The 18,729-nt window shown below is 44.5% G+C and overlaps 1 protein-coding gene across 6 annotated transcripts in view; it reads right to left on the reverse strand.

Moving 5' to 3' along the window:
• The window catches only part of Ntrk3 (neurotrophic receptor tyrosine kinase 3), a 382,309-nt gene that overhangs the window by 103,738 nt on the left and 259,842 nt on the right, over window positions 1-18,729 (reverse strand). Inside the window, exons 13-14 of one of the 6 annotated variants that reach the window (XM_003475258.5) lie at window positions 13,118-13,252; window positions 9,534-11,604 (exon numbers count right to left, since the gene is read on the reverse strand). The exons of 4 other annotated variants lie outside the window; for them this stretch is intronic. In XM_003475258.5, the coding sequence (XP_003475306.1) occupies window positions 11,486-11,604; window positions 13,118-13,252 (254 nt within the window). In that variant the 3' untranslated portion in view covers window positions 9,534-11,485. Of the gene's footprint in view, window positions 1-9,533; window positions 11,605-13,117; window positions 13,253-18,729 lie in introns of those variants that run through there. One more of the 6 variants, XM_063250019.1, reaches the window with a different exon arrangement.

Raw genomic sequence — 18,729 nt, forward strand, 5'->3', positions numbered from 1 at the left:
CCTCCATTGTAATAAACTAACATGCCTCCACAAATGTCTTCTGGGAGATGACTATGTTGTAAACCACTGCACTAGACCATGAGGCTCTAGAAAAAAGAATATGTAACTGCCTTGCTGAATAGTAAAGAGCTTGGACAGAGCAGATACCCAGAAGGTGTTCAAAGGATGAAATCTTGAAGCAATATGCACTCATGATTTTAAAGGCATTCTTGAACCACCCTGCTCTCCTGCTGAATATTATGAAATATTTACAACAAAGAGCATCAAAACAAACTCAGAGTAGCTCTTGCCATGGAGGTATAAGTGATGCACAATAGGGGGTATGAATAAGGTCACCCATCCACAACCCCATGATGAGACAGGTCACCCTACCTGGTAGTATACTGAGTACAATGCTGCATTAACCTGAAGAGGTTCCTTAAGATATTGCACATAGCATAAGCCAATAGCTGTTTGCCAAATCTTCCCAGATTAGACACTTCTCTAAGCCGTGGCTGGAACACTGTGGAGTCTCACATGTTCCTTAAACAAATACAAATGTGAGACATAATGAAGGATGCAAAATGAGTGGCAGGAGACCTCTCACAATACCCCTGCCATTTTCTCTTCTGCTTTTACCAATGGGATTTTGCAAAAGCCATTCATGCTGAGTCTGCAATCAGGTAGTAACGTTGAACACATAAAGCCCACGTTTATTCCCTATGGCAAGCAACAACCCTGGCTAAATTTCTTAATAGTAGATAAAGCCCATCTTGTATGATTTCCACATTTCTAACAGCTAAGTGCACACGGTTGCATATGGCTTGGTTTAAGCCAGCAGTCTTAGGGCAGTCAGTGACACTTGCATGAAGAAACGGGCTTCTGACAGGCTCCAGCAATTGGATCAAAGTGCTCAAGTGGAAGATTCTTAGGTGTCACACAATCCAGGTTGGATTTTAGATCCTGCTTATGCCTTGATTTCCTCTAGAGCATCAGGTGTGCAAGTGTGATACTGGGATACCTGGTGGCCCCAAAGTTTCAAAAGATGCATTTGTAAAAGATGACACATGTATTGCATCATTCTTGTTCCCTTGTAGCTATCATAGGCAGAGTTGTTGGAGGACTTTCTAGCAGGGGATAGAATTATCTCTCCATGTGCACTTGAGTTTTTACATTTTTCTCAGTTTTAATTTCAAAGCCAGTAAACATAAATGTATATAAACTTTCGTTCTTTAGCACTTCAATATTGTTTTAAGAACGTAAAGCGGTGTAACACTGAAAAGTTTGAGAATCCCAGTCCAAGATCAACTATGTGGTCCAACTTCTACATCAGAGAAAGGAAGGGAGGAAAAACATTTGAAAGACCTTTCTGTGAGGTAGAGTAAGTTATTGAGTATAAAAATAAGTACATTTTCAGAGTCTTATAGCAGGAGTGTCACTGTGACATTTTAACTGTAAAATGTTCTCTTATGTTCTTCAAGGTAGGAAAAAACAGGTCTAAGAAAAATTGGAAGGCATTGATACTTGCAGAAGAGAGCAACATATCATAGATAATGTGTTGTTTGGGGTTCACCCGTATTTGATTTATGCTTTGAGTAGTCTCAAACTGCCCAAAAGTTGGCTCCACTTGTTTGTATTTCTGAGCATGTCAAGAGCGTGGAAAAATAACTAGCAGAGTGACCAACAGCACATTCATATCACTTGTAAAGAGGACAGAGAAAACATGCAGAGCTTGTAATTCTACTATCAGCAGTAATGGAGGGGTTATCAGTGGATTCCAGTTACTCATGTTACTAAATCAGGATATGATTTTCAACAGCAAGCATTTTCTTTTACATGTAAACATCACTGACCAAAAAAAAAAGGCGAAAGACCCCATTCGCTCCAACTCTACCACCAATTTTTCAATTACTTTTGATTTACCCTTTCAAATTTTTTCACCCCCATGTAATACAGTTGTTGTCCCCACATCAATACTAAGACGTTCTGAGCACATGTTATCCTTCATATTCTCAGCATATCAGAAGCATCACAGGACAATTATTTCTATCTTTCAGATAGAACAACAGGGAGATGAAGTTTATCTTCCCAAACCTACATGGCCCATTGGGGTCCAAATCAAAACCAAGCTGCTTCCCACTCATACCAGGGCAGATACTCTCTTCTTGCTTGAAAATGCACAGGCTAGAAGCTAGGGGCTGTGTGTGAGAGAGGTGGACCTCTATACTGAGGATGTGCTGGGGACTCTTGAAAGGAAGAGAGATCTTGTTCTTTGCAATGATCGTTTCCTACAAATTGTCTTCCCCAGCCTATATATCACAGGGTGTGGGCTTCCTTAATTAAAATAGTATCAATAACAGGTAATAACTGTAACAGATAACCCTTGGAAATGTCTGTATCATGTCAACAAGAGAAGTTTTACCAGTTCAAGCCCGGGGCAGCTAAATAATAGAACATGAGCCTCCATCCTAAGCCTAGCCCCTTCTCCACAGTCTGCTTCCATCTTCTATGTTATAAATAATTCAGAGCTTTCTTTGTTCTTAAATATCACAAAACCAAGTCAGAATCTTTATGTGAAGAATTCTTCTTGTGTCCCTCTCTCCCTCCTCCCCTCCCTCCCTTGCCAGCCCATGCAACTCCCTGGAGAACGACCCTCAAGTTCTAACATTTATTCTTTGACATTTCAGACTATTTGTTAGGCAGAGCTGCCTTCTTGAGATCAAAGCTGGAAAATCTCATAGAGAACTCCCGCTTGGTCCTGTTCAACTGTGACCAAGAGGGTCTGTTAACCCCCAAGCATCTGCTGCCTTTGTCATCTGAAGAAATTCACTGAACTCTACCCCAAAGGTAGCCATCCCTTTCACTTTTTCCCCCTGATTTGTCAACATATTCAGCAGAGAGGAACCTGACAATCAGGAGATGCCATATACCAGGAGACAGTAGTGACCCATGGGGACATTGCATTGGGGGCAGCATTTCCCCCAGTAGAGTATTTTCTATAGGGATCAGCAAGCCCCTTACCAGATACTCAACATATATGGAACAAGGAAAGGTAACTTACCGCAGGTCATTTTGTTAGTGGTAATGGTGACACCCGGCTCCAGGTCTTCATTCCTTTGTGCTATCACTGGGCGATATCATCTCCACCAGTTTGGAGGGTGGTTGGGTTTAGTGCAGCAGGTGAAAGCGGTATGTGAAGACTTACCGTTCTCTTCTAAGATCGCACAGTGAAAACCGCTGCTCTTCACTGGGTCCACTACCCACCAGCACCCAGAATCTTTTCTGACTCTTTGAGGACAGCAGAAGTAAGGGATTAAGCCTACAACTAGGTAGAGGTTGTGGGTGTGGTTGTTGCTTGTTATAGGAAAGTGAGTGGCTTAGGGAACATCCTGCTTAGTTCTTCTTTGAAAGCTTCTGAATCGCATAATAACCACAATAACCAGTATTTCCTAAAGCGTGTGTGCTGAGTCTATTAATAGATATTAAGTGAAGAATGTTCCATTTAGATTGGGGGAGTAGCAGAATGAAAGGTTTGTTTACAGCAGGGCTTCTCAGAGCCTTTCATATCTAATACAAGTTGAGAATCTGTAAGAGCTGGCGACCCAAGGCAACGTTCTCCAGAGTTTCATGATTGATCCTTAGCATCTCATAGACTGAAGGGGAACAGTGCTGCAGTCCATGAAGAAGGGAACACTTGACCTTCACATCATCTATCTAGTAACTGCAGTAAGAAATAAAGATCTTCCTGCAACTTGGGGATTTCAAATTAAGAGAGAACCATATTGCAGTAACTGAAGCTTTGGCCAGAAAACTGACCCATTTGTGTGGAATAACAGTTGGTGAAATGATTGACTTAATGAAATTATTAAGATAGCAGAGTCACCATTCTGCAAAGGCTAAGTGGGATGATTCTGGTCTTCCAGGTTGCCCATTTGGCTTTAGGGGCCCTGAGCAGCAACTGTTTCTTATTGTAGGATGAGATGCCAAATTAACAGCCATAAAAATGGAACAATTCTGAGACATTTAAATATGGACTCAAAATTTAAATTCTCCCATGAAAGACATTCTCAGAATATGTTCTGTATTGGTGTGGCCTCCCCTGCTTCCCACTGACTGTGGAAAAAAACAGATTCAAGTTCTCACTGGCCAGTTCTGTATCTGGCCTCCTTGGAAGCAAAAGGTCTGGGTTCAGAGCTATGGCCCTCATGTGAAAGCATCCTGGTTCCTAGACCCACCTGCTTGACCAGGGTGAGATTTCAGAAAAACATCCATGACAAAAGTTTCTTGGAAACTTACTCTCACGTTCTCTTATTCTCTCTTAACTGCAGGAGAATACTGATACTTTGTTGTACATGTAATTCATAGGCTGGACTTAGTAAACATTCTGGAATTTTCTTCCTTCCTAAGATTGTAGGATGACCCAAGATGAGGCATTTATCTTGGTAAGTCATGGGACACAGATATGAGGGCACAGAGTTTGGTCTTGCCTGGACACGGGCAACAAGAGAGCAGATCTTGGAGATGACCTAGTGCCTAGAAAGTCTGGAAGTGTGCAAGCTTCTTCCATACGGTCAGCAGTCTCCTGTTGCTGAGGCTAAGCCCTTTCAACTTCAGACTCTGTGGTTATTCCATGTCATGTGCCGCTGACACCTTCATAAACCTGACTGGTAAGTAATTGTTTCCCTAGGTCTATGCAGCATGTAAGGACCGTGCCACATCCCTCTAAGAGCACCTGTGGCCCCTTTCCCTACACCCACTCCCTCTCTTCCCCCAGGGGTCAGGATTCTGTGATTTTGGCCAAAAGCCACCACAAGCTCTTTAAAGTAAAGAACATTACAAGACACCACAAGGGTCCCAGCAGAAAGGCCAATGTGAGCTTCAGAACTAAGAAAACAAGTGGTACCTCACAGCTCTGCAGAAGAAGTACCACTGGGGCATATGTGACAGCTGTGAAGTCACCTCACCATTTACCAGCTAAGTCTTTGTCTTTCTCATTATAGAATAAACTGGAGGACAAGAGCTGGAGAGAATGTGTCTTTTGAGGCAAATACGCCACTTGCTCCTTCAAGGTCCCCTAAGACAGAAGCGGGCTTCACTTCACTCCCATGGTAACAGCAGGCAGGCGGCAGAAAGGGAGGGAGGAGAGTCATAAAGACGGACTGGTTGTCACTGTTGGCTCCTGAGACATCCAGCATTACTTCCCACTGTCAGACTTGGTAGTATTTTCCAAACAGACATGATCTCTGTCCCTCCAACTCTGATGAAACCACAAGTCAGGTACAGCAGTCCTGGCTTTGTGCAGTCTCACTTCTTGCCCTTCAAACCCCCCTTCATGGCTAAGCAAGGAGCTCTGCTTCTTCTCCTCTGAACTCATGACATTGCTTGGCTTTTCTCTTGGGGATGAAATGAGAACAGCCCAGTACCCTCAGAAAAGCCAAGCTCCATTCTTATGTATACTACATAAATCTCTCTGTACCCTTAGCCAAAACAAGGCCAAGTTAGCCTACATCACAGGTGCAGCCTTAAGAGGCTCCTTTTGGCAGAGTCATGGGGAACATGGATCCTGAGTTACCCAGCAGGAAGCGCAAACACTCCCTGTTCTGCAGGCATGAAAATACCACAAGAGCTCTCAGCTACATCTCCCAACAACTCAGGCTGTTCTTTTAGGAACTGGTGCCTGTTTTTATAGCTCAAAATGTTCCAAGTTCCTTCACAAATAAAATAGACTTATCCAGAGTCCTCTAACACAATGTGAGCCACCAGCCTCCTGAACAGCCCCACAGAATCTGCACTCCACAGAGATTCTCCTGCCTTTCTTCCTTCTCTCACAGGAGCTAAGCAAAGGCTTCAGCCCGAATATCTCCCTCATCCTCTTCATCGTTACAATTCCTCACCAAAGAGCATTTTACTGGGAGGCTAAGAGCAGTGGGAAAGGAAGACGGAAGCATCCCAAGCACACAGGTATTTCGTGGTAAGAAAAGTGTCACATGTCACGTGGAGAGGGTCAAAATGCAGAGAGGTCTTTGGATTTATCACTCATGCAGAAATCTCCTCTCTGGGTAAGCCAAGGTTTAAGCAAAAGGGAAGCCAGGTCACTCTACCAACATTTCATCCACTTGAGTTGGAAGAACTTAGACTAACATCCCACCCAAATGGACTTCAGAAACTTGATGTAATAAGAACCACCCAAAGAGCAGATAATTAACCTTATCTGCTGCTAACACTTCTGCAACTTACTTGTGAGTTCAAATAGGTTGAAGAAGCTCTCCTATTTACCTTGGAAAATGTATTGTCAAATCTAAGCTGAAGTTCCTCTGGGAAGTGGGAGGTGCAGGGAGTGGTGACAGTAGGATTTCTAGAGGCAAAATGCATGACCAGAGCTGTTCAAAGAAACTCTGGACTGCAAGCAGCCACGCCCACCTTGACCCCCATTAAATGAGTGGGGGGAAGGAGCAAGAAGACACAGCAAGGACAGGAAGGAGTGAAATTCTGGGACTTTGCTAGGCAACCCAGAATCTAGTCAGGCTCCCCACTGTGCACAACCTCCTCAGTCCTCCGCTTTCCTGCTGGAGTCCTCCCCTGCTCTTTTGCAGAGTAGCCAGTATCACTGTACCCCACCTCTCCCTCCTGTACCCTCCCAACTTTCCTCATTTCATTGTTGCTTTCAGAGTCATGCTGGTAGCAATGTGCAAGTGAAGCCCTAACCACTGGAATCAGCAAACACTGACGCACAAGGCTCCAGCTCTTTGCCTAATCCCTGTCAGGCTCAGCTCAGAAATCTACACAACAACGAGTTTGTTCTACGTGGATCAGCCCACCTCTGTGTCCTCTCAGCAGCATCAAATCCTCCCCAGCTGCTTTACTATTGTGTCTGAGATGCTAGATCCTTTGCTTAAGCCAGCCTGACCTGAGGGAGCTAAGATGAGTGTGGAGGTGTCACAGCCCACACTGTGCTACTGTTGGTTACACCTGTGGCTGAGGAGGCGGAGGTGAGCAGGCAGCCACTGAGAACTTGGCTGCCGAAAAGAATTCCCACATGAGAGGGCAGGAATGGGGAGGCCAGAGGCCAGGTTGGCTCTCAGGTCGAATTTGCTTACCAATCCATCTTTGCATGGGTGAGAATCACATAACCCAGCTCTGGCACACCAGGAGGGCTCCAAGGTGTCATAAAGAAAGGTTAAATAGAGGTGAGTAGTCAGATGAGGATTTTTTCCACCACCTTGTCTGATCTCACTCATACTTGTCCAGACTGAGGCAGCCTAATTGACTAACCTCATGATTAGATCTTCTCCTCCAGTAAGTTCCCCCTCAAGGCCAAAGATGCCGTGACTGTTAGAAAATCTTTCCCACTACCAGCCAGGTGATGAGTTTTAGATCTAAGACCAGCCACACCTCCAGGAACCCAGTCAGCAAATGCTACAGTGAATGAGAAGAGAACATGATGGATGTTCTTTTCGAGAAAGTCTTTAGCATCATCCTCCTCAGAGGGTTTCAAAAGGAACTTTGGAATGAGGCTTTCCTTATCCCAAAAGCCCCTGAAAGACTTCCCTTTCTATGTGGACGTAGAGCGTGGGGCTAGGACTGTGCAGCCCTACAGGAGAGAGGAGCTGCTGTGTGAAGCCACAGAGGGATAGAGGCAGGCAGAGCCCCGGGTCCAAACTGGCGCTGCCAATCACAGCTCAGAAAGCCCAGCTTCATTACTGAATCCTTCTGAGCCTCAGCTTTTCTGTGGGTAGGATGCACCTGGTTCTGGGTAGTATTTCCTATGATACATATAATACATTTTTACTGCTGGTATAGCAGGTGATACAGTCAAGTTGGCATTGTTCCTGGGCTGGGCACAGCTCTGTGGTATGCCTTGTGCCTGCTCTCCTGCCTCAGACATCTGATAGGGGGATAGATGCTATGGCATCTCAACACCTAGAGGAGCCCGTGGAAAGCAAAAGCCAAAAGACAAACATCCATTTCCAAATACGAACTCCCTCTGCCCTCCAGTCTTCTGTTGTTTCCCTGCCATCTGCTGCTGGGCCTTCTGCTTTGATTTCAGACCTTTTCATCTCTCTGCAGATCCTCTCTCTTGGCTCAAGGCCCTGCCTTATACTCTATAGATAAATGGAAGCCACCAGACAAGAACTCCTCTCCTTATGGGCAAACCTCTAGAGGATCCATGCATCCATCTTTTCCTCTTGGCCCCTGCTGAATCACAAGAGCACGTCTCCCTTCACCTAGGCTAATGCTGAGCCATACTTCTGAGCTGAGGATGAATTTGCTTTTTCAGGGGCTACTTCTATTCTACCCATTAGTTATTTTCCCTTGCATCAGCAGGCCCTCTGAGATGGAACAAAATGAAGCTAAAAGCTCTCTCATACTGAAAATGAGAGTTCCCCCCTTTAAACCATGCATTCCTTCCACCATAGTCTCAAGGACAGTTTCAACCCTCAGGAATCCATGTTCCAAATCAGACTCTCTGGAGCCACTGAGAACAAAGAATTGCAGAGCTGGGACACACCACAACCAGCCATGTTGGAGGGCAGGAGCAGCCTTGGCCAAACTACAGATAGCCTGAAGGTAAGATGAATGCACAAACCTAGCCTGACTGGTTCCCAGTTGGACTCCCCAGTGACCTCACTCTTGTCTCATTTCTTCTTTACTTCCTGAGTGATCAAATTCACCCAGTATCTCTCCCAAACCCTCCTGCTCCGTATCTCCTTCACAAAGTAGTCTTTTCTCCTAAAAGCAAGAGTGTAAGGCACAGAGGTATTTCAACCTTTTGGCTCTGTCAGGGCCCAGGGCCCAATATGGCCAGCTTTTCTAACTTGACTCTATAGGATCCCCAGACTATTTGCCACAACTCTTTCAGCCCATACAGCACTTGTCAATACACCTGAGTATGTCGTGTGTCTGTGTTTGTGTGTGTGTGTGTGTGTGTGTGTGTGTGTGTATGTGTGTATGTGTGTATGTGGTCTTCCTAAATGATCATGAGATAGACCAGTAATCTCAGAGCCCCATCTTTCTTTAGTCAGGGTCACATTCTAAAACACACAGAAAAGATGCAAAATCTCCATCCCTAGGAGAACCCCACTGATTTGTTGACCCAGCAGAGATTAATGATCCTCCATCCCAGATCCCTCTATACACCTCAGCACTAAAGAGAAGATCTCTGTAAGTCTTGGCTTCTTAGATCACAGAAAAGTCCTCCAGGCACCAAAAGAGTATGAATCCCAGTGGCCCTCGTAATATCTCCAGGAGTCAGGTTCAAATTTTTCTTGTGGCTCTCATGCTGTGTGACCTTGGGCAAATCATTCAAATTCTCTGAGTCTTTATTTACTTCTCAATAAGATGAGGAAGCACTTCACTGTATGACCCTGACCTAACTGGAGGAGTCTCAGTGAAAGTAACCATTAGAAATGATTATAAAACACCTTTTCAGCCAGAACTGAATTAAGAAATTTCTTTAAAGGAATAATAATAAAGCAAGAAACAAATGTGGGGAGCCTGGAATTACTTTATATTTAATATTCTTTGAAAATTTCCAAATAAGAGGTCTGATCCAGTTGTTTCATTAGAAAATAAAGTGTTTATTAAGAAACTATACACTGAACACTCCTATAAGTCTCTGTGGAAACACAATGCTCCATTGTCAGAGCACAAGGTGAAGAAATGGCAGAATAAAAGATGCTGGGATGAATGGAGCCTGGGAGGCTGGAAATGAGGTAATGATTTACAATAATTAAAAAAAACATCATCCTCAAGCTTACTCCTTAAAGCCACACTCAGGAGGAGGCCTTGGACCACAGGGCAGCAGGGTGTGCTGGGGAAGAGCCTGGTGAGGAGCAGTGGGGAACAGGGTCAGGAGCTGGGCAGAGCTAATGTATAATTGGAGGCCCTGGAGAAAACCTGGACCCCCAGGCAATACTCTCAAAAACCCAGAGGCCTGGAAGGCCACCCAGATACTGAGAAAAAACTTGGAAAGCTTCCTGGTTTCAAATCCCAGAGAGGCATCTGCAGAACCAAGTTGGAAACCATCCACAGGAGCCAGGGAGAAAACCCTTAAGTAGGATTCTTAATTCCCTGGGAAATTAACTAAAAGCATAGGATCTAGTTTCAATTGCTGTGTGACAAACCCCAAAACACACTGGCTATAAACAACTGCAATTTTGTCCCAAGAACCACCCATGGGGTGCTCCCTGGTCCTTGTTCTTCACTGTCAAGGGCTAACTGAGGCTGCCTTTTCACAACAGGAACTTCTATGGATGTGCGGAGAGCTGGGTAAGCCAGAAGCCCGCTCAGCCAAGCTGGCCCACAAATGTGCCTTTCCTATCAAGCAAGGGACAGTCATTCCCTTCCCCCTTCCCCATAGGTCAAGCTGAAAGTGGGGGAAACAGAGCCCCTCTTTGGGAGAGGGTGGCTATGGAGTAAGGCATGAGTCAAAGCAAGCAAAGTAAACACACAGATTGACCAGAGAACAGGATGACACTTCCATTGGTGCCATGAGAAGGGCTGGAGGAGGCCAATTTTTACTTCTCTTCCCCTTCAGTTCATCTTGACCTTGAAATGGTGATTCCATTGAGTTCCACAAGTTCTCAGAGTCAAGAATAAGTGGAAGTGGGAGAAGAGAGCCAATCCCAGGATCATGGACTAGCAGGAAGAGCCTTGTTCCCTGATTCCCTTGGTCCCTTGAGGTCCTAGTAGGATGGCCAATTCACGGGCAAGACCTCCTGCAGCCAGAGCTTGTCAGAACTGTAGCTCTAGGGGCCAAGGAGGAGCCTGGAGAAATGCTCTTTCCAGGGAACAGACTTGGAATCTCTAACATCGTACCACTGTGAGCCATTCCAGAGAGAAGAGGAAGACGGGGCAAGTGTGTCCAAAAAAAGGTAAATTTTCTCCACCAAAAAACCAAAAGCAAAACAAAAACAAAGTGATTGGTTTCCATTCTTCCCTCTGAGACCTAGGCTGGTGCCAACGCTTGGGCCTGGCTCCCCCTCCTTTTACCACGCCGTCTCCACCTCTGCTTAGCTGCTTGCTCTCTGACTCTTTCCCACTGTAGCTTGCAGGGCGACGAGGTCACTAAGAGGACAGCACGGTATCCTAGAGAGAGCCAGGGAGACCTCACACTTCTGAGCACGGCTGGACTTCATCAGGCTTTCTTGTGGTAGTTGGGTTGTTTTTACAAAGCAAGAGAATGGCTAGTGTGTTTAAAAGATGGCTCCTGGTGCACAGATTTGTAATTCTCTTTATTGGCTCATCTAAGGATGGTGGCAGGAGCTGCCTCGTAGGCTGGACAAAAAGGAGCACAGTGATGACTGAAGGAAAGGGGTAACCCTGCCAGTGGTGGATGGGGGAATGCCCCTCATGGCGGTGTTAGATGGTGCAGGGGCACCGGTGGCTCATGCGGTTTCTACTTAGCATCCCCGGATCCAAAGAGAACAACGCCTAGAGCTTCCAACCTCTCAGAGGGCCCAGCCTACCAAGGTGACATCAAAACAAGGAGGCTTAAAAGGAGTTTTTAAAAGCCATGACGTCCTTTGCTGAAATAAACATTGACATCCTCAACATAGATGCCATGGTTAAGAGGCTTGGAATGTCCAGGAAGGCTTATTGGATTCAACATAATTTCTCTGAAACCTATAAAAACAAAAAGAAAAAAAACAGAAAAACAGAAAAAAGCAAAATAAAGTAAAAACCAAAACCCCCAAAGAAGATCAAAACTAGGAGGGGAAACAGAGAGGGAGTTCAAAAGGGGAAAAACTAGAGATATGGATATAGATAAATAGTGGGAGTAGCCAAATGAATTTCCAGCACAAGGGAAGGATCAGGGGTGCAGGTTTGGGGTAACTTAAAATCAAGTGTGGTCAGAGAAACTGGAAACATCCATTTTGCCACAGCCTCCACTGAACTGAGGAAGGGAAATAGGCATAGCATTTGGGGACTTGGCCTTGGACTGTCATGGAAGAGGAGGAGCAAATTCAGCTAAGGGGGTGTTGGTCTATCACAGTCTTTCTGGAAGCAGAAGCCCTGATGGGGAATGGGAAAGGAGTGTGCATACTTGGGTCACTAAAGATAGGGAGGAGAGACTGCTTTCCCAGAACTCACTGTCTTGGGAATCCTAGGAGTGGGTGTTTCTAATTAAGAGCTGACATTTCATAGACTAGTTTAGATCTCACCAGTAGGTGAGGTGCTACACTCCCAAGCCTCCAAGCTCTTCCTCACTGACCCTTTCACCTGTTGCCAGTTCTGTGGGAGGTTTAAAAATTGGTGGCTGAGAGCTGAGCCTTCCCAGCCAAATCTTACAGGGGATGGAAATACCCTGGAGACATTTTGTTGGCGGCCACTGGGCCATCAGTTGCTGCAAGACAGGAAAGTTTCCATGATAGCTCAGTTTCTTTCTGGCCAGTCAGGTGTAGTTATTCTTCATCAAATTTCCAGAAAGAAGTTTCTCAGCTGACTTTAAAAATGTCTCTAAAAAATGTGCACATCTGCATATGTGTGTCCTAGTCTGCACACATATGTGCACATGCCACAGAGGTGGATATATGACCACAGTAAGCCTGTATGCTCATGAAGCTATGTGCAGGCTTGTGGGCCACAGAAACTTGGGACATATGATGGGGAGAAGGAGACAATTTATTTGTATTCAGACTTTCCTCCCCTCTTGCTCAGGGCATATTGTGGTCAAAGCAATTTTCTAATTTTGGGTGTTGGGATCCCTTCCTCTTCAAGACCTGCAGTTAGATCTGTAAAAATAAAGGGAACTGTTTTCTTCTATGGCATCACATTTAGAGAAAAGCTGAGTTTAAAGATGAGATGGCTTCTTTGTGCTGACCCCACATAGGGACTCCCTGGGACCTGAGTGGGGAGGGAGGAAAGGTCTTGGGTCTGTGACAGCACTGTCTCTCTCTAGACTATGGTCCTTGTCTGACTTCTCTTAAGTCCTTTGTCCAGGTCCTGTAAAGTTTCTTCCTTTGGAAGAGACTCCCACAATCTAAGGGACTTAAGTGTTATTCTCACACTGGACACCTGGTCATATCCTGACCCTTTGAGATATGTGGAGATTCTGTGAATATTTGAGTCTTAAGAATCAAAATTTGGTAGAGGAAGGGGTCTTTACTGCACAAAAAAGTCAAAGGAGGCAACTCACCATGTGACCTTGGGTAAGACACATCCCCACTCTGGACCTCAGGCTCCTCATATATATAGTGAGTTGATGGGACTAGATGATCTCTATTGTCCTTCAAGTTTAATATCCCATGATTGTCTATATTTGAAAAGACCCCTGGCAGAAGAGGCAGACATGGGGGAATTAATGGTCAGTATTGAGCCCCAAGCACAAAATTATGGGAAGTAGTCTTCTTAAATGCACAATGTCAGAAACAGAAATCCAGGTCTTCCCCACTCTTGTCCCCACAATGCTTTGCCTACAAGGGCACATGGTTTATCTTATGCACAAAATTTAGATTCATTTTCCTCTGAGTATTCTACCATAGCATTACAGAACTGGTACAACTTGGAGTCAGGGAAGAAAGATTTGCCATCACCATGAACTCTACACAATCCTTTTCCTAACAAGCTTGAACTCATCCCTTTCTTGGACTAGAATGCCCCCAAATTGTGCCCATCATTGTCACTCCAAATGCCACCCTTGGGCATGGAAGGAAGATTTTTATGATTTGGAAGATGATTCTGCTAGACTCGAGACCTTCATTCTGGCTTTTTATCTTCCATAGAACTCAGCTAATTTCTAAAAGAGAAGAAATACCACAAAGGATGATGATGTCATGAGAGTGTAACATCTTGAAGCAGTTCTTGCCTTAGTTAGGGCATAAAGCCTCAGACAACCAAAGCTGTTGTTTCACTGCAGACATGTGGCCCAAAACTCCTATAGCAGAGATATGATGATTCTAGCTTCTGAGAGGGAAGTCTTCTTTAGAGGCCCTGCAGCATCCATGGGCCTGGGGAGGCTCCATGTCAGATCTGTTCAAGGCCAGGGCCAAGCAGCTCTGAGTCTCTGCCAAAGTCCCTGAAGCTGCCTTCGTGAACATGAGTCTTTTCCCATATGAGCCAGGATCTGAAGTTTGTTTTCTCTGGAACTCTTTCCCAGGTGGAGCCTTTCCAAGATTATAAAAGCTGAAGCTTGATAGCATGAGAGGAATTGCTCCAAAATGCTCCATTCCTTCCCTCTCCCTTCTCAGAACAGCCCCAGAGCAGGAAGGGAAAAGTATCTTCAGGAGGGAGCAGTGCAGGAGAGACCAGGACCTCAGTAAACACTAAGGAGAGGACAGGTCAGTGAAGTGGAGCCAAAGAGAGGCAAATATACCTCCAAAGAAGGCACTGCGCACTAGGTAACTCATGAACCCTCACATCTGACCTTTCCCTCTATCTGGCAAAATCTTTCCCCAAAGTCATCCAGCGCAGAGGAACTTGTGAGATGTCTGTAATTCAAAACAGAGTCTAGTCTATGGGAATTGTCCAAATATATGTTTCCTGATTGCAGAAGCTATAGATTACAGAATCATCTAGAGAAAGAGTGGGAAGTTGTAAGGAAAGAGACTAAGGGAGACAGGGCAGTGAGAATTTAAGGAATTGGATGACAGGTTTTTCAGCCAACCCCACTGAGCCAACAGCAGGCAAAACAGTTAAGGCTAAATTTTCTGTATTCATTGCAGTCAGGAAGACCAGACCCTAAGGCTGTGCAATGCAGAAGGAATCCTGGAGTCTACAACCTCTCTGTTGCTGACAATTGCACAGACCCTCACCTTCTCTCTCTCACTGAGGCTCCCATCTTGCACTCTGACTTTGGTTTTCTAGAACTGTCAGCTTTAGCATCACCAACTCCACCCTTCCTCCTCCATGTGGAGAGTTTTCGCCTTCTGATGACCACCTCTCCCTGGCTGGATTCTCAAAGGCCTTTGTTTCTGTCCCTGTTTTTGTTCTCTGACATGATGATTTTATCATGGAATGGTTTATGTTACGGTTTTTGTAAAAGACCCAATAGCACATGGAACTGTCCCACACTACTCTCAAACATCACTTGTTCCCATGTATTTGTCATCTTAAAGTTGTTATGTCACAGTAATGATTAGCACTTAGATAGCACCGAATGTAAGTAGAGTACTTTATACTCCAGAGTGGGCTGAAAAACACAAGATGACCTGGCACCGAGGTCATGGGTGACTTACTAATAGGAAACCAGAGACACAGAACAATTCGGGAAGAATAGCACCTCTCCCTACTCGGGGTATCATTCTACCACATCCTCTCCTCATTTCTACAAGGGCTCAAAAGAGGTAAAATGTTATGGAACCATGCTACAGGAACAGGATCAAGATGGGAGCCTCAAGCAATCTCCCCTTTAAAAGTCCTATTGAGACACATCACCAGTCTCCCTGACCACCAAAGATCTTCAAAAGTTAATGACATTACTAAGCACTCCCTCAGTTAATTTAGTGTCCACTGCTATCCTCAAAATAATGAGCATAACCATTTTAACCAGTGGGAAAACTGAGCCTCTCTCATACAAAGAAATCTCCAAGTTATGTTGTGGCAGAACTGGAATCTGAATCCAGCTCTTTGTAATTAGAAATTATACTGCAGTAGATCTACTCTGCAGTATAATTTATTTTATGAAAATCAATATCCAGGAAACAGTGATGGCAGGGAGGTCTGGGCAGTGGTGAGGGGGCATTCTCCAGGGTAAAAGGAGCTGGGAGTCTGGTTCTTTCACCAAGCCCCTCACAGAGGGCTAGAGTTCTCTTTCCTCATGAATAGCTTCCCTAGCTTAGGAGTCCAGCAGTGCCACGCACTGCCACTCTCCTCATCAGCAGAGCCTGGTCCGGTCTTTTTTGAATGTCTCACTTTCCGTGCTCTCTGGCTTGCTACACCCATTGTCCTCACAGTAACGCTTCACATGGTCTGGGACTTTCTGGAGAAGGGATCCCAAAGTATTTACACACTGACCCCTTATTGATAGTATTTTCGCAAGCTCAGCCTAGGAAAAGCAAAACACAACCTCATGAACAAGAGACAGCAATGAGGCTATAGGAAAGAGCCCCTTTCATAACAGCCATTCCCGTACCAAGGGCATATGATAGCTGAGAACACTCGGGAAGCCAACCATGGTGCTCTCTCCCCAGTATCCCTTTCTAGGCCGCTGATGATGAAGAACAGCTCCTGCATGTACAGATATATTTTGTTTTATTTCCTACACATGTGGCAGCCCCTAAGATATGCAAAGGTGGCCACCAAGCATTCCTGCAAGTATCTGAGACACAGCTATGACTGCTCTGTTTTGTACTCACGCCTCCTGAGCCATTGCTCCTCTGCATCTAGGTTCTTCTCTTGTCATCAGATTCAATCAAAGCCTGCTGGCGCTGCCTAAAGTAGTAGGTGAGCCCCAAATTCTCCAGCTACAAACCTAATCCATAGGCCATCTATAGCCCTTGGATCTCAGCCTCTCTCTCTCTCTCTCTCTCTCTGAATATTTTTCCTTTTTGAATTTTTTACTTAGTTGCTAACATTTAGAACTTGAAAGATTCCACATTTAAAATATTCCCATTTTTATCTTTGCCTGAAAATCTAAGCTTTCTGGCAAAGTGAACCAACGTTTCTGCACAGTGACAATTCATTGGAGCAGAATGGTGACACTCAGTTTACACAAGGTGTGTGCCCTCCTGCTTGCCATATACTTCAACACTCCCTGTTATCTTCCACCCTAGCTTACAATACTTCCATAGTTTATCTTTGCCTTTCAGTCTGAAACTTAAAATAAGCCTTAGGCTCTGGCTATACATTAAAGACCGAGGGACGGCATTCACCAAGCCCTGTCTACTTCTCCTATAATATTAAAGAATAAAGCTCTTTTGCATCATAATTAACAATTGTAAAGGGGATAGAAGTCTATGTCAGAGAGAAGTAGTTCAAGAACTGAACTGTGTCATTAAGGAGAGTATTGTTTTCAGAAATCGGGTTCCCAACAAGAAAACATACTGGGGACCATCAATATTGCTGTCACTAGGAGGAAAAAGTGGCACTTTATATTACTTATATGATCAGCTGACTGTGCCTTTCACATCGCCTGACATATGTAAGATTAAGGCAGGGAAGGAAGGCCCCTGCATATACAGCTATATCTTGTTTTATTTCCCTCACATCTCTTTTGACAAAGGGACACTGAACGCCAATCAGCAAGGCTTTTTAAATCAACAGTTATATTTCATGGGGCATAATTGGACACCAGTGTCTTTATAATAATGAACATATGGCAAAAGGTTCTTTTGTATGTTAGACTGTATTTAGAACTGAAATGTCCCTGTTGTAGACTTCAGGACTAAGAGTGTCGAGTGAGATTCCCAACTTCAGCACAGGGCATCTGCTCCCACAGAGTCACCTCAGTACTGCGGGAAAATGAGTACCGAGATTGTCTGCACTGAGTCTGGATCCAGCTGTGTAGAGATGTTCAGATGGAGAGAGTTGAGGCCAAATGGGCCCTGAATAAGAGTGAGCTCGTGGAATCAAGCCCACAGGAAGAGTGGGAGGACGTCCACGGTTGGTTGAGATAAAAGGGCATCAAACACTGAGATCTCAGACCAAAGCCAACTGCTGAGCCCTGGAGGAATCCCAAAGGCTCTCCCAGTTTGCTCCTGATGAGTATTCCATGGACTGCACTCAGAAGGGGACAGATACAACAGGTAATTTTACCCTTGGCTTCACTAAGACTATCCCAACAGTAAACTGATCTCTGCTTAGATGAGTGAGCACTAGTTCCAGAGAAAGTGAAAGTCCTTCCGCTCCCTGACACGGATGAAGTCAGCTCGGTGTCAGAACGATCCGCCAGTCATAGACTAATACAAGTCACATGGTGAACCTCTTCACCATTCTCAGAATTTATGGCATAAGGGAAATTCTGCAGTAGCTGAGCATTTTTGTTTCACTCAATCAAAAGGAGAGAGAACCTCAGGTATTATGAATCCATTTCATTCCTTTCCTCACACTTTAAGGCAACTCCTGTGTCACCATGTTTTCTCTCCTTTCCTGATTCTTTGACTGTTCTCAAATGTTTAAATATCAGGAAAGTACAGAGACTCAAATTCTTTCCCCACCATGCAGCAATAATAATTTATAATATATAGATACCTTCATTTCAACACTTGAAAGATACAGTCTATAAGACAGCCAGGAATCCATGAGAATCAGTCCCTCACTTATCCCCTTCGTTCCACATTATGAGAGGCACCGTTACTGCTCTGAAGGAGACAATTATCATTTCCAGGCATGTTTAAAAAGTTTTGCTACCTATATTCATATATATCCATAACTAAAGTATAATTTTAGTTTAAACTTAAATTTTTAAAAAGGGATGCATTCTATATATCCTCTTTTAATACATGTAGTTCTCATTAAGTATTTTAATTGATGATTTTAATAAAATTATATTCCTGTCCTACCAATTGACTCGTCTCTATTTATCACTAATCCAAAAAAGCTACACAAGTCTCTTTATGCACGTGTGGGACAGTTTCTCTAGAAGAATATTTGGCAAACCTTTCCTGTAAAGGGCCAGATAGAAAATATTTTAAGCTTTGAAAACTGAACGGTCTCTGTTGTAGCTGCTAAATTCTGCCAAAATAGTCAGAAAGAAGCCATAGGCAACAAGCAAGTAAATGAGCATACTCCAGTAAAGCTTCACTTATAAAACTAAGCCAGAGTTGGAGTGGCCCTTGGCTGGGAGGCCATAGTTTGCTGACCTCTATTCTA

Source organism: Cavia porcellus, unplaced genomic scaffold, assembly GCF_034190915.1.
Source record: "Cavia porcellus strain 051 isolate PalLab524CR breed Dunkin Hartley unplaced genomic scaffold, mCavPor4.1 scaffold_6, whole genome shotgun sequence".
NCBI lineage: Eukaryota > Metazoa > Chordata > Mammalia > Rodentia > Caviidae > Cavia > Cavia porcellus.